The following is a 15,278-nucleotide window of genomic DNA, read 5'->3' as shown; positions in this document are numbered from 1 at the left end:
TGTCGACCCGGAAGTAACAGAACGTGTTACTTCCGGGTTTCGTCCGCTCGCGCATGCGCAGATGATCGTGCGCATGTGCAGAAGCGGTGAATCGCGACCCGCGCATGCGCAGAGGTGGGTTGCGTTCTCTTCAGGATGCGAATGGGGCTCCGGAACGGATCTCGTTCTTATCCAGAGGTACCACTGTATCTTTAACTTGTGCCTCCCAGCTCTGACTGTTTTACATTGAAAGTACTGTCAAATTTGGACTACAGCGCTACCTTTTAATGGGGTGTGCAGTTTCCACCTCCTTCCAAATGTGCAGAAACAGCCCTGCTTAGGTAGTAGCCAAAGAAGTGGCAAGAACTGAAAATGGAAGGCTATTGGGACTGTAGTTAGGGGTCAAGCTGACCGGTCCACCACAGCTCATAGGATCATCTCAGCTTTGTCATAGAACTGTAGAGTTGGAAGGGACCATGAGGGTCGCCTTGTCCACCCCCCCTTGCAACGCAGGAATCTTTTGCCCAATGTGAAACTCGAACCCACAACCCTGTGATCAGGAGTCTCATCGGTCAGACCTGCAGCCCTCTGGGTCCCGAAGCCGCAAACAAGTGCCATTTTTGCGCCAGGAACCCTATAGCAGCAAAAGTCTAGGACGAATTGGCCCTTTGTTGCCTGGTGACGCACAGCATCGAGTGGGAAGCCCCCTGTGTACAGGATCCCTCGATCTCCTCCTGTCAGCTGCCGCCAGGACCACTGTCTCTGCTCTTTGGCCACTGGCCTTTGAGGTCGGCGGTTGCCGGGGTCTCAGAGTCCAGCAGCGTCTGTGATTGGTCCACCTCCGTGCCCCGTGGGTGAATCCGATTGGCTTGGGGCGCTGCGGGCAGGGATATGACGGAATGCTGCGTGCCGGCGGGAAGGAGGCAGAGGTGGTGCGGCGAATAGCTGTGGCTGGATGATGCGAAAGGGTAGAGGGTGGCGTGGAAGGCGGGATCCACCAGGCTCTCAGCCACTGGCAGGAAGAATTTGGGCATCCCTGGAAATCCCATTGGCTGCTCTGGTGTGGGCGGAGTCGGACTCCTTTCCAGTTTCACCCCAGGCAAGGTGCCATGTGTCAAAGGCCCATTGGTTGATGCAGTGCTCTCGGGCTTCTGATTGGCCGAGTTGGGGGACTGCACGGCTCTGTGGGGTTTCGGGGTCTGGGCGGGGCTAGGGTGGTGGGGCAGGAGTCAGGCGAAGCCCCCAGCAAGCCTGGAGGGAGACAGAAGCACAGAGGAGAATAACGCAGTCAACCCAACAGGAGAACTTAATTGGTTAAAAAAGACAACTTAAAATTCAGTGGAATTTAAGCTTTGCCTATTGCCAAAGCCTCAACACTTCTCTGAGATACTAAAGGAAGCATAACATAGCTTGCTACTTAGCAAAAACTACTGGGAGAAAATTTTCCTATGGGAAATCATACATTAAAATCCTAATAGCCTTAAAACAAATAGAAATGTGTACAGTCGTACCTTGGAATTTGAACGGAATCCGTTCTGGAAGTCCGTTTTACTTCCAAAATGTTCAGAAACCAAAGTGCAGCTTCCGATTGTCTGCAGGAAGCTCCTGCAGCCAATCAGAAGCCGCGGAGGATGTTCGGGTTCCAAAGAGCATTCGCAAACCGGAACACTCACTTCCAGGTTTGCGGTGTTCAGGAGCCAAAACATTCGAGTCATAAGGCGTTTGGCTTCCGAGGTACGACTGTACTTAACTTGCTATCCTGTCAGTTATTGGTGAGGTGTTTTTTGTGGGGGTTTTAAAGTCCCCATTGGTTAATCAACTAAAGGTTTGGTTGATTAATCTACCAATGGCAGAGTTCAGCCCTACATGCAGGATGCTCCCTGACCTCAATTCTTCTCGCACACCGCTCCCTATCTGGCATGCATGTTTGAGAGTATTTGTTGCCTCAGATGCGAATTCTCACACCCCTTTTAATTCAGGACTGAGGCGGCTGCAGGATGAAAACATGGGCAGCTGTCTCGCACTTGGGGAGAGGTTACTCACCAGTGTGGATGGGTCGGATACCAGGAGAGCTGGCATTGCTGGTTGCTGGGGACGATCCCTCACGGATGTTTTCAGGTGGCGGCCCAGGGCGGGAAGTTTTTCCTCTCAGGATGTCAATCACCTGATGATGGGAGAGGCAGGAGAGATTTAAAATAAATTCCCCAACCGTTCAGCTTGCTCGCAAGATCTCGCCTTGAACACCAGGCGCCCTGGCATGTCCACAAAGCAGTCACCCTCTCCCAGAGTGCCAATTCACCTTTTAGATCTCCCAGGACTATTTCCTAACTTGTCAGTTCCCAATGCGGGGCAACAGCTGAAACTGTGAGCAACGAACTGGAAGGTTGCGGGTTCAAATCTCGCCTCCGTCAAGAGCTCACTAAGAACCCTCAGCTCCCAGCCTCAGGCTTCCCTTCTGAGATACAGGGTAACAGCACTGACCTACACTACAGGGTCGTTAGATAACGCATGCGCAGTCAACTGAACAATCTAAAAATTGCTTAACAGATGGCAGGTGTTGGTGCCCATGGACTGGGGTGACCAGTGTTAGAATTCCTGCCCCGTGATTGCAGTCATGGGACTGTTGTCTATCACATGACGGTATATGTTTTGACTCCACAGAGTGGGAAGGGACGGAAAGAGGATGTTTGTGTTACTGTGTTCCGTGAAGTGGGACTATTGTCCTTTGTTTTTCTCTTTGCTGTCTGATGCTAGAGAGAGAGGGAGCCATGTTGCAGTGTTCTCTGTGTGTTTATATGTAAATAAAGTAGATTAGCCAAAATGCTGAGTTGCTGAGGTCTGTCACGTGAACTGCGAAGACTCTGTGGATCCCTAAGGTGTGCCAATGTCTGTTGGCATTGGTCGCTGTGATGTTCGGGCTGAAGAAAGCTTATGAAGAACCGAATACCAAGCTCCGATGGAGGCATCGTGAAGTTCCTCTGTCTCTCTGTGTATCCTCTCACCCTTTTATTCTTGGCCACCATCAAGGGGGTGTCATTGTGGTAGTTCTTTAAGCTGCCATCCGCCCCGTTGCGCACCAGGAGACGCAGGGTTTCCAGAAGCCCCCGCCCGCAGGCCGCATGGAGCGCTGTGTTGCCCCCGTACGACTGAGCATTGATGTTGGCTCCGTGCTGCAAAGCGGGGGAGAAACATGGACACATTAACAGAATGGCTGGGGCAGATTTGAGGGAATCTAACGCTCCCACATGGTTAACAATAAGAGAAAATCCCTGGGCAAGGAAGCCATTGGGGAAAACACTGAGGGACAAGGTCTGTTAGGTTTACTGACACTGCAGAAATTTATCCGGTGATGCCACAGTCAGATTTGAGAAAATATAAGTGTCTCCACCTCCATCGTTCTGCCTGGACGCTGAGGTCCACCGCTGAGGGCCTTCTGGCAGTTCCCTCATTGTGAGAAGCAAAGCTACAGGGAACCAGGCAGAGGGCCTTCTCGGTAGTGGCACCCACCCTGTGGAACGCCCTCCCATCAGATGTCAAAGAGATAAACAACTACCTGACATTTAGAAAACATCTGAAGGCAGCCCTGTTCAGGGAAATTTTTTAATGTGTGACATTTTAATATATTTTTAATCTTTGTTGAAAGCCGCCCAGAGTGGCTGGGGAAACCCAGCCAGATGGGTGGGGTACTAATAATAATAATAATAATAAGCATTTTCCACTTAAGCATTATTTGTAGGCCTTTTGATTCTGGAGCACGCAGGCCATTTCTCCATTTTGGACTGGGGTCTACGCAGCGCCAGCTGGCTGCCCAGCCAAAGGTCAAGATGCCACCATGCCCATCTCACATACAAAAGCTGACCAGGCCAGCAGCTGAATCTTGTTAGTGGCAGGGCATCATCCTCTGGAGGGCACCGATATAACGGACTGGCTGGATGCCAAGGAATGGTGGGAGGCACCAGCTGGGGAACCCCCAAGGGGAAGAAAGCTCAGAGCCAGGGGATTGGTGGTAGGATGACTATGAGTGGTTGGAGGGAGAAGACTGGGAGGCAACAGGGCTTAGTGAGCAGGAAAAGACTGGAGCAGAGAGCAGTCCAGAATCAGAGGCAGGAGAGGAGGGGGACCAGGAAACAGAGATGAGGCTGGCTGCTGAAGAATCCAGGGAGTCTCCCTGCCTCCTGCTGCGGTAAGCTCCCCTCTCCCCTGGTCTGCCAGAACTTATTATTGTTGGGGGATGCGCAGGGGTTTCCTACTGGATTGCTTTTTTTTTGTTTTTTGTTTTTACTATGTATTTTGTGATTTTATGTCATAACTGGTGGCATCCACACCAGTAGGGCTACAAACTACCATTGACATAGCGGCAGAACACCTTGCACTATGTGGCCTCACTGTAAACTCCGGGAAGAGCTTGACAGTATCCTTGGAAGTCGTCCCCAAGGAGAAGAAAACGGTGGTGAACCCATGGCGGGTCTTCACCTGTGCCAACAGACCATTGCAAGCTCTCAAGCGGTCGGACCAATGGCGCTACCTGGGCGTGCCCTTCACGCCAGAGGGTCGTATGGCAACTCGGCCTCTGGACCAGCTTAAGGAGCTCCTGGACACCATTGGCAAAGCTCCCTTGAAGCCTCAGCAACGGATGTTTGGCTTGCGGACCGTCCTCCTGCCGTCGCTGTATCACCAGCTCTCAATGGGCTCAACCACGGTGGGTCTGCTCAATAGAGTGGACCGCTGTGTGAGGACGGCAGTGAGAAAGTGGCTAGGCCTCCCGGATAGTACGCCGGTAGCGTATTTGCACACTAAGGTCAGTGACGGAGGCCTAGGAATTCCGGCGATGCGCTGGATGATGCCACGCCTTCGTAGGGATCAGCTCCTACGATTGCCACTGCTAAGGACGGAGCAGTCTACGTCTGGGACCTTTCTGAGGCGGGAGCTCTCTCTGGTAGAGGGGCGGCTACTAGAGAGGGGAAATTGCCTGTTTACAGCTCAGGCACAAGAACGCCGATGGGCCAGTCTCCTGTACCAATCGGTGGACGGCTGTGCATTAAAGGAGTCTGGGAAAACCCGTAGCCAGCATGACTGGGTCTACGGCTGCACAAAGTTCCTGTCGGGCAGGGACTATCGCAACTCCATACGGATGCGCATCAATGCGCTTCCGACCAGGTCCCGCTTGGCCAGGGGGCGGAGAGCTGACCGGCTATGTCGTGGCGGGTGCCAGATGCCCGAAACTCTGAACCACGTTCTCCAAGTCTGCTACAGGTCTCATGCCATGGGTGTTGATTGGTGGCTTGTATGCGCATACGATCTTTAACAAGACTACGGCCACCATCAGTGCTGGCTTGTGAGCGCCCAGGAAATTGCCCAGGCTGGCACGGGTCTGCTAGTTATAAAAGTCCGTACTTCTGCGGCTAAACAGAAGTAATGTCTGAGGGGCGTGGCGCCCCGATGATGATAAAAAATAATAATAAATTTACTATGTATTTTGTGATTTTATGTCATAACTGCCCTGAGACAAATTTAATAGATGTAATACAAAATACATAATAAAAACAAGAACAATTCAATAACCCCCCCCAACACATTTTAAAAGGGTATTGGATCAGCCAAAGGCCGGGTTAAAGAATAATATTTTTGCCTGGCGCCTAAAGGTTTATAATGAAGGCACCAGGCGAACCTTTCTAGGGAGAGCAATTCCACAAAAGTAGAGAAATGACAAGGGCAGAGCAAAGAGAGATAAGACGAAGGAGCCTCATGTAGGGTAGCCATATGACCAGAATTTCCTGGACCTGTCTGGGATTCCAATGACGGAATCCAATGACAATTAGCGCCGGGTGGGGGGGCGATTTTGGGAAATTGTCAAAATGTCTGGGATTTTGAAACTCCCCCCCCTCAAAAAGGCTCAAAAAGCTTCTTTAAATATGGCAACCCTACCTCTGGTTTCTGGGGAAGGATGGAGAATGGAGGAGTGGGAAGGTGGGGGAAAAACCTTCAGTCCTTGCAACTGCCTAGTTGGGACAAGAGGTACTGAGAAGAGTTGCTGCGATCACTAGGCCTGGGCTGTTTTGGTTTCTTTGAATAAAGGCTTAACCTCACTGACACCGGTGTTGTTGTTTTTTTACTCTTATCTCTGACCTACTCCTGACTCCGGCTCCTGCCAACCAGGCTGGTTGCTCTGCCCACACAGCTGTGCTCTCCAACACCTCAACACCACTTCCTGCCCTACAGAATCTGCCGCCTGACACCATCGCCACCTCTGCCCAATGTTGGGGCCGGCCCTCAAGAGGTTTGCGTTCATTGATGTGTGCGAGTGAGCTCCCCACACCCCCATTTGGGACAGAACAAGGGTGCTCGGCTCTTACGAAACGATCACAAGGGGTTACGGGTAGAGGAGATGTGAGAGTAGCTTACCTGTAGCAGCAGCTCAACCATCTCCAGATTATTGTTCTCCACGGCATGCAGTAGCGGAGACCGCCCGCTCTTAATATCCTAGGGTGGGGAGAGAACCACAACGGTGCGAGAGTAAAGATTCGGTCAAATTCTGCATCAGTTCTCAGTTTACGGGAGGGAGGATGGAACAGAATTCACAATCCTCTTTGTTATGTACTGAGTTGAATAGGATCCAAAAGGCAGCAGTCTGATTGGTCCTAGAACAATAGGACCCAGAATGCAGCAGTCTGATTGGTCCATAGGAGCCACTCAATCCAGCTCCAGGTGGAAGTGAATCCGCAACCTGATTGGCCTACAGGAGAATACCGGAATGAGCCAATCACGTGGGGCCCATTGTGTAAATAATGTATATAAAGCAGACATTCTGGGGGAACGTCCATTCCTCCTCACCACTATGAGCTGAATAAAGAGCATGAAATCCACTCTCGACTCTGAGTATATTTCACTCTTCCTCCAACCCGTTCCAATCCTAAAAGCAGTAGCTTAGAGGGCCATCAGAAAAGAGTAAGGAGGGCCAGAGCTGCCCTCTGTCCTGCCCCATAGCACAGAATGAATTGGGGGACCACCAGAACTATACATTTATAGCACCAGGATACTGTTCCAACAGAATCCCAGAATCCGGGGAGTTGCAGTTGGTGCTGCGAGTTGTCAGGAGATCCACCATTTTGCCCCCAAAACTACAATTGCCAGAGTGCTTTAACTATCAACCCCTCTTCCCAAGGAACTCTCGGACTTGTAGCTCTGTGACTTTGAAATTAGATTTGCATTAGGAGGTGCTTTCTGTTCTTAAAGGTGTGTGGAGGGGGAAAAAACCCTAACATATTTGTTAATTCTGCTACATTCAAGCCCTCTCCTACTACGCTTCCTCGCTTTGCAAGAGCCATATGTCGACACCCTTGTGTACAATGCGAATGGACCCATTCACCGGCAAGTGTGTGCACATAGAAGAAATGACAGCTTAAACAACAACAAACGAAAGAGGAAGCTTGAATTCGGCTTAACATGGGTGGGGTAGGATGGATAACATTAAGTAAGGTGCAATCAGTATCTCCTCAGTGCTGAATCACTTTCTGTCAAACTCCCTTTTCAGTAGGCACTGTTATGTGCATCTATGCACTGCTGTTGTGCCTCAAGAATATTTCAATAAAATGCAAGGTGGCTTATTTTTTTTTTAAAAAATAAATGATCTGCATAAATTTAAATGTTAAGAGTCAGAAGGGAGCACAAGGGTCATCTAGGGCTGTCATACGTCTGGAACTTTCCGGACTTATCTGGGATTCGTTTGTCAGGAATAGCGTCTGGGTGAAAATTGTTTAAAATGTCCGGGAAAACCTGGGTGTATGGCAAACCATGCTGGAAGTGTTGATTTTTTGGGGGGTGAATTCCCTAAAAAATAGCTCAAAAACTTCATTTTTAAGGGAGATTTTGCAAATAAAACTCAAGAACTTCTGTGGCTGGAATTTCACCCTTTGAAATATGGCAACCCTAATCTAGTCCAATCTTTAAACCCATGTGGAGCTCGAACCCGCAACCCTGAGATTAAGAGCCTCAGGCTTTACCGAATGAGCTGTACACACGAGTGTGCGATTATTTATCCCTCACCTTTCCCCCCCCCCCAACGAGAATATATAGTATAGTCCTGCATGTTAAGGGACGTGGGTGGCACTGTGGGTTAAACCACAGAGCCTAGGACTTGCCGATCAGAAGGTCGGCGGTTCGAATCCCTGCGACGGGGTGAGCTCCTGTTGCTTGGTCCCTGCTCCTGCCAACCTAGCAGTTCAAAAGCACGTCAAAGTGCAAGTAGATAAATAGGTACCACTCTGGCGGGAAGGTGAACGGTGTTTCCGTGTGCTGCTCTGGTTCACCAGAAGCGGCTTAGTCATGCTGGCCACATGACCCGGAAGCTGTACGCCGGCTCCCTCGGCCAATAAAGCGAGATGAGTGTCGCAACCCCAGAGTCGGTCACGACTGGACCTAATGGTCAGGGGTCCCTTTACCTTTACCTGCATGTTACTGCACAGCTATAAACTGAGAATAAGGAATCCAGAGGCTTCCATTTAAGAAGGATGGCTCAGTCTCCAGCCCTTAAGGTACATCTGACTGTAGTTTATATTATTTTTGTGTGTGTGCCTGTTCAGGTTTGCAATTCTGCAGGGAGCATCTGCTACATTTTTAAAAATCTTGCACAGCACTTAGTAGTTTGGGCGGTACAACAAATAAGGGAACCTTTGGGGAGTGGGAAAGGCTGCTTTCCATCTGTTTCCATCAGTTTGTACATCGCCCGACATTTGATGACCATTCGATGAGTGTGCGGGTGACCTTATCACAGCACCCCCTGCCTGACTCCGCAAATGGAAAAGTATTGCACATGAGTCAACGCCAGAGGACATAAACACTTTGATTCATCTGAATTCTCCAAATTCCTGTTTTGAATTTGCTTTTAGACTACTGCCTCGCTGGTTTTGCACTGTACTTTTGCTTTGACGAATTAAAAGCAGACAAGCATTTTTTTTTCAGTCGCACGCCACTTAGAGAGATTTTAAAAAATACTGAGTGGTTTAGAAGTGCTTTTAAATAAATAAATAAAGGTTCAAAAATGGTAACCGACATGATCCAAGTGGATGATTAAGCATGATCTTCTTCATGCAGGGCATAGTCGAACTGTGGAACTGCCTCCCACTAAAGACAGCGATGGCCACCAACTTGGATGGCTATAAAAGAGGACCGGACAAATTCAGGAAGGATAAAGGCTAGGAATGGCTACTAGCCACAATGGCTAGGCTTAGCTTGAGGGCTTGAGTCACTTGAAGGTGACTCAGAAATTACAACTAATCCAGAATGCGGCAGCTAGACTGGTGACTGGGAGCAGCCATCAGGACCACAGAACACAATTCCTAAAAGACCTATATTGGCTCCCAGTACGTTTCCGAACACAATTCAAAGTGTTGGTGCTGAGCTTTAAAGCCCTAAATGGTCTCGGTCCAGTATACCTGAAGGAGCGTCTCCACCCCCATCGTTCAGCCCGGACTCTGAGATCCAGCGCCGAGGGCCTTCTGGCGGTTCCCTCATTGCGAGAAGTGAGGCTACAGGGAACCAGGCAGAGGGCCTTCTTGGCTGCGGCACCCACCCTGTGAAATGCCCTCCCATCGGATGACAAGGACATAAACAACTATCTGACTTTTAGAAGACATCTGAAGGCAGCCCTGTTTAGGGAAGTTTTTAATAGCTGACTTTTTATTATGTTTTTATATGTGTTGGAAGCTGCCCAGATTGGCTGGGTTTCCTCAGCCAGATGGGCAGGGTATAAATCAGGGGTGCCCAAACTTTTTTCAAAGACGGCTAGATCTGATGAAGTGAATATGCGTGAGGACCAACCAAAGTTGGTTTTTTTTTTTTTTTTTAGGATTGAAGTTGTTGAGCTTTTTTTAAGATTTTACCCCCAGGTTGTTGAGCTGCTTTTTAAGCTGAGCTTTTGGGGGGATTTTACCCAAGGAAATAAATTAAACCGACCATCGGGCCGAATTAGACCCCCAAAACAGACTTTGGACATGCCTGGTATAAATAATAAAATTATTATTAAGGTAAGGTAAAGGACCCCTGGACAGTTAAGTCCATTCAAAGGCGACTATGGGGTTGCGGCGCTCATCTCACTTTTCAGGCTGAGGGTGCCGGTGTCTGTACAGGTGATGTGGCCAGCATGACTAAATCGCTCTTCTGGTGCAATGGAACACCATGGCGTAAACCTGAGCACATGGAGACGCTGTTTACCTTCCCGCCGCAGCGGTACCTGTTTATCTACTTGCACTTTGATGTGCTTTCGAACTGCTAGGTTGGCAGGAGCTGGAACAGAGCAATGGGAGCTCACCCTGTCGCGGGGATTCGAACCGCTGACCTTCTGATCAGCAAGCCCAAGAGGCTCAGTGGTTTAGACCACAGCGCCACCTGCGTCCCTAAAATTATTATTATTTGGCTTGCCACTGTGAGAACAGGCTGTGGGACTAGACAGGCCTTTGGCTTGTTCCAACAGACAGGCTCTTCTTACACTAAGGAAATAAAGTGGGGGGGGGGGGGGACAACTTGCTTGCAGTGATTAATCTGTGTTGGGTCATTTTCACATGCAAGTCATCTCCTGAGGCTGCAACCAATGAGATTTGGAAGTTTGATGTTGAAATCTCACAGCCATGACAAGGCACCGTTCAGAGGCTTGTCTAGCAAATGGGCCGTGATGACCGAGCGCAGCCTCTCCCTCTGACTTGCAGGAGCAAGTAACTCTCCACACCTGCGGCTGTCTAAACAGCTCTTACGCCCTCAAGCAACTCCACCCACCCTGCCTCGTTTGCCCAGGAACGCTGTGATGCCCATTTTGTCTCCGCTTCCTCCAGAATCCTTCCTCAAAATAATTTCTTCTGCAGAGTTTTCGGCACAACACCGTAGACCTCCTACCCACGCACATGGCTCCCCTTTGCTTACAATCCATTCTCCCAGCACCATTGTGCTGGATCTTATATTGTAAGCTCCTCGGGACAGGGACCTGCCCTCTTGTAAAACACTGTACAGTGGTACCTCTGGTTACGGACTTAATTCATTCCGGAGGTCCGTTCTTAACCTGAAACCATTCTTAACCTGAGGTACCACTTTAGGTAATAGGGCCTCCTGCTGCCGCGTGATTTCTGTTCTCATCTTGAGGTAAAGTTCTTAACCCGAGGTACTAATTCCGGGTTAGTGGCATAGCTGTCAACTTTTCCCTTTTCTTGCGAGGAATCCTATTTGGAATAAGGGAATTTCCCTTTAAAAAAGGGAAACGATGACAGCTATGGTTAGCTGAGTCTGTAATCCAAAGTGTTTGTAACCCGAGGTACCACTGTATCAGCAAATAAACAAGCTACGGAAACAGATGCACATTTGATGAAATTTACAGTTTTACACAGGCAGCGAGCTTTGCTTGGTTCTGGAAGGGACCCTGAGGATCATCTTGTTTAACCGCCTGCAATGCAGGAATTTGCAGCTTTCCCATACAGGGATCGAACTCACCACCTTGGCATTATTAGCACCACGCTCTAACCAACTGAGTTATCCAGCTCCTGGACTGAGTTCTCTTGAACCCTGCTATGTTAGAGCTATCAACAAGGCGTCCTCTCGAAATTCTTCACCCCATTTGTGGGCAACTACTGGGTGGGGTTTTTTTTTCCTGGAAGGTGGATTTCACTGAATTTCTCAGAGGAAGGGAAATCCCCCAACAGTTTCTTGGGAGTAGGGCTCATCATTAGTCATGAGGCGAGGACAAATTCCTTCTTTCTTCTTCTGAGACTGTGTGTGTGTCAAACCATGTAAAGCCTTATGATGCCATTTTACACAGGCATGGCTTCCCCCTAAGAATCCTGGGAGTTGTAGTTCCTTAAGGGTGCTGAGATTTGTGGGGGGGGGGTCCCCTGCTCCCCTCAGAGAGTCTCAGTTCCCAGAGTTCCCTGGCAAGAGAGATGGAGTGCTAAACTGCTCTGGGAATTGTAGCTCTGGGAGGGGAATATGGGCTTTCTAACAACTCTCAGCACCCTTAACAAACTACAGCTCCCAGGATTCTTTGGGGGGAAAGCCATGGTCGTTTAAAGTGGTACCATAGTGATCTAGCGCATTAATCTCTTAATGCGCTAGATTAATGGGACAAAAGGGACTGACAAAATCCGGGACCAGGAGGAAGGGACGCTGGATGAAGATTGGATTGTTCTATCTTTTTTTTTTTATCATTAGGACTGTTTTAAAATAATTGATGAATGTTAGAAAAATGTTGAAATGGAACTACTTGGTTCTAGTAAAAATGTTTAAAGTACTAGGTTAATGATATGGTTATGAGAAGTTGATAAAAATAAGATTTAAGTTTTAAGTTTTAAGGCTTGCTATAAGACAAGATGAAAATAGATTAAGGTAATGTAAGGACAAAATATTATGAACTATGGAAAGGATTTGCTGTGATAATTATTAACCAGGATACAAGAAAGGGGAGGAGGAGGAGGTCAAAGGAAGAAGGTAATGAAAGTTGAAAATTTGAGAATGATGGATGTATTTTTTTCTATTTTTCTATTTTTCTGTTTTGTTTTTTTCTTTTTTGTATAATTTTTCTTTAAAAAAATCTTTAATAAATATTATTTTTTAAAAAAATAAAAAAATAAAGTGGTACCATAGTGCTTTACATGGATGGTTTGAATGTGGCCTGTGTGCGTGTTTGTTCGTAGCCTGGGCCCTATTTGCATCCTCCATAATGCCCCAGGCCTAGCTTTGTTGCAGGGCATTGTGGGAGGGAAATGGCAGCCACCACAAACATTGGAGAACATTCAGAGAAAATTCCACGAAATGGCCTTCCTCTTCTAAGTGGAGTGAGAAAAAGGAAACCTGTTTTCAGTTTTCCTCAGAACGACGTCTTCTGAGAAAGTTCAGTGCAGCTCCTGCCCTTACTTACCACAGCATCAACATCTGCCCCATGTTCTAGCAGAGTCAGAATAATGTCACGATTCTGGGTTCCAACAGCCACATGGAGAGGTGTAAAACCTGGTCAAAAAACAAGAGAGAAAGAAATGAGACAACTGAAGAAGGAAGGAAATGTACATCTGAGGATTATCTGTCTCATGGAGGAAGGATAGTTCCTCCATATAATGAATAGAAAATGGGGAAACAAAACAAAATGATGTAGAAAACCCAGTAGTAATAATAATTTTATCGCTGTGGTTTAAAATGGTATTTCAGGATTTACATTTAGATGACTGTGACTGCTACAGTGGTGCCTCGCAAGACGAAATTAATCCGTTCCGCGAGTCTCTTCGTCTAGCGGTTTTTTCGTCTTGCGAAGCAAGCCCATTGACGGCTTAGCGGATTAGCGCTATTAGCAGCTTTTAGCGGCTTTTAGCGGATAAGCAGATAAGCGGCTTAGCGGCTTAGAAAAGGGGGGGGGGAGGAAAAAACCCACAGGAACTCGCAAGACATTTTCGTCTTGCGAATTAAGCCCATAGGAAATTCGTTTTGCGAAGCACCTCCAAAACGGAAAACCCTTTCGTCTAGCGGGTTTTCCGTCTTGCGAGGCATTCGTCTTGCGGGGCACCACTGTATATGTTTAAGGTCTCCTTGTGACTGAAAACAGTATATAAAAGTGTATGGTGGTAATAATAATAATAATAATAATAATAATAATAATAATAATACGAAGGATCCTATGTTGCAATAGTTTTTGGAATACTTTATACTATGGTTGCCAGATTTTTTTCAATGAATCCGGGGACACTTTTTTTTAAAAAAGCTGAGTAGCAACAGGGAGTCAGTAGTGGGGATGGTGAGGCAAAAGACCCTGGGCCCAAGCACACATGCATATTGTATAAAGGTGCAAAGCCCTTTTTTCGCACCCTGCCAAACATAAATTTGCAGAGTTGGGGGTAAAGTCAAGGAAAGTTTCAGTGTCTGCTGTGGCTATAGAGACTGAAACAGGAGAGACATGTTTTGTTCATTCATTCATCCATTCATATTTATACTATGTAGATGACAAAATGAGCTGCCATGCCAAGTTGAAGATGTTGGCTTTGATCTCCAAGATCACCATTTTCCATATGGTCTACCAGGAACACAGTAATCTATAGGTAGCGGGGACCCCCAGAACTAGTAAAATTCAGCTGCCCAGGGTTCAAATAACACATCCATTGTGCTCAAACTGAGGAGCTCCAGCCCATGGGTGGTGTGACGATGTATGGAAGTTAATCAAAGCTCCAAATTTCATTAGGGCAGCGGGTCGGGATGGGGTGGGAGTTATATCCTTGGGTCCTGATCAACACACCAACCCATTTCCCCACCCTCACCCCCGGTTCTTCATCCACGCTCACCCTCAAAGTTTCGCGCCTCCAGATCCAGAGGGGCAGGGCTCCCATCCAGCAACTCCTGCAGGCAATGGACGCTGTCGTGTTCGCAGGCAAGGTGGAGGGCGGTCTGCCCGTTGCGATCCAACACCATGGGCGACGCTCCGTGAGACAACAGCAGCTTCACCAGAGTTGGCTGGGCTGTGATGACAGCCAAGTGTAAGGGGGTCTGGAGTTTGTAGGGGACAAAAAAAACAAAACCTCTTTGTGAATGCGGATGGCTGCTGGTTATGTATTTATAGAGGTCTACTACAAACCACAGAGCCTAGGACTTGCCAATCAGAAGGTCGGCAGTTTGAATCCCCACAACGGGGTGAGTTCCCGTTGCTCGGTCCCTGCTCCTGCCAACCTAGCAGTTCGAAAGCACATTAAAGTGCAAGTAGATAAATAGGTACCACTCCGGCGGGAAGGTAAATGGCGTTTCTGTGTGGTGCTCTGGTTCGCCAGAAGCGGCTTAGTCATGCTGGCCATATGACCTGGAAGCTGTACACTGGCTCCCTCGGCCAATAAAGCGAGATGAGTGCCACAACCCAAGAGTCGGCCATGACTGGACCTAATGATCAGGGGTCCCTTTACCTTTACTATAACTAAAGTTCTTAATCTGGGCCCGCCGAGGCCTTCGTATCCGTCAAAGCCAGCAGCTGCGGTATGTTTTAGGCATGCTTTGAAGCAGCCATGATGGATCAAAATGGATGTTGGCGTCTCTTCCGCATTGTGTACATGTTTGCTGCTTTAGATATGTGTCATGCAAGCATTGACAATAGGATTTAGAGTAACAGGAAAAGCTTTTTTATGTCTGTGACAACAGCTGTGAGAATGCTTCTAGCTCAGAGATGGAAGGACAGAGAAGAAGAATGGCAGACTAAACTGATGGCGTAACTGACGGGAAAGATCAGAAACCAGGAAGATCAAGTATTCCTAAAAGACTGGAGTAAAATTTTCAATATATTAAAAAGACCATTGTGAACA

General features: G+C 48.0%; 1 protein-coding gene across 1 annotated transcript in view; it reads right to left on the bottom strand.

Moving 5' to 3' along the window:
• Positions 1–15,278, bottom strand: part of BCL3 (BCL3 transcription coactivator) — a 35,851-nt gene that overhangs the window by 1,361 nt on the left and 19,212 nt on the right. Inside the window, 7 exon segments of the mRNA XM_083753856.1 lie at positions 1–1,195; positions 1,198–1,230; positions 2,023–2,143; positions 2,982–3,149; positions 6,382–6,459; positions 12,872–12,960; positions 14,277–14,478. The exon segment at positions 1–1,195 is cut by the window's left edge and continues 1,361 nt beyond it. Of these exon segments, the coding sequence (XP_083609982.1) occupies positions 717–1,195; positions 1,198–1,230; positions 2,023–2,143; positions 2,982–3,149; positions 6,382–6,459; positions 12,872–12,960; positions 14,277–14,478 (1,170 nt within the window). The 3' untranslated portion in view covers positions 1–716.

This window comes from Podarcis gaigeae, assembly GCF_964106915.1.
Source record: "Podarcis gaigeae genome assembly, chromosome: 8".
Lineage (NCBI taxonomy): Eukaryota > Metazoa > Chordata > Lepidosauria > Squamata > Lacertidae > Podarcis > Podarcis gaigeae.
Note: the sequence above shows the minus strand (reverse complement) of the source record. Positions and strands in the feature narration are given on the sequence as shown.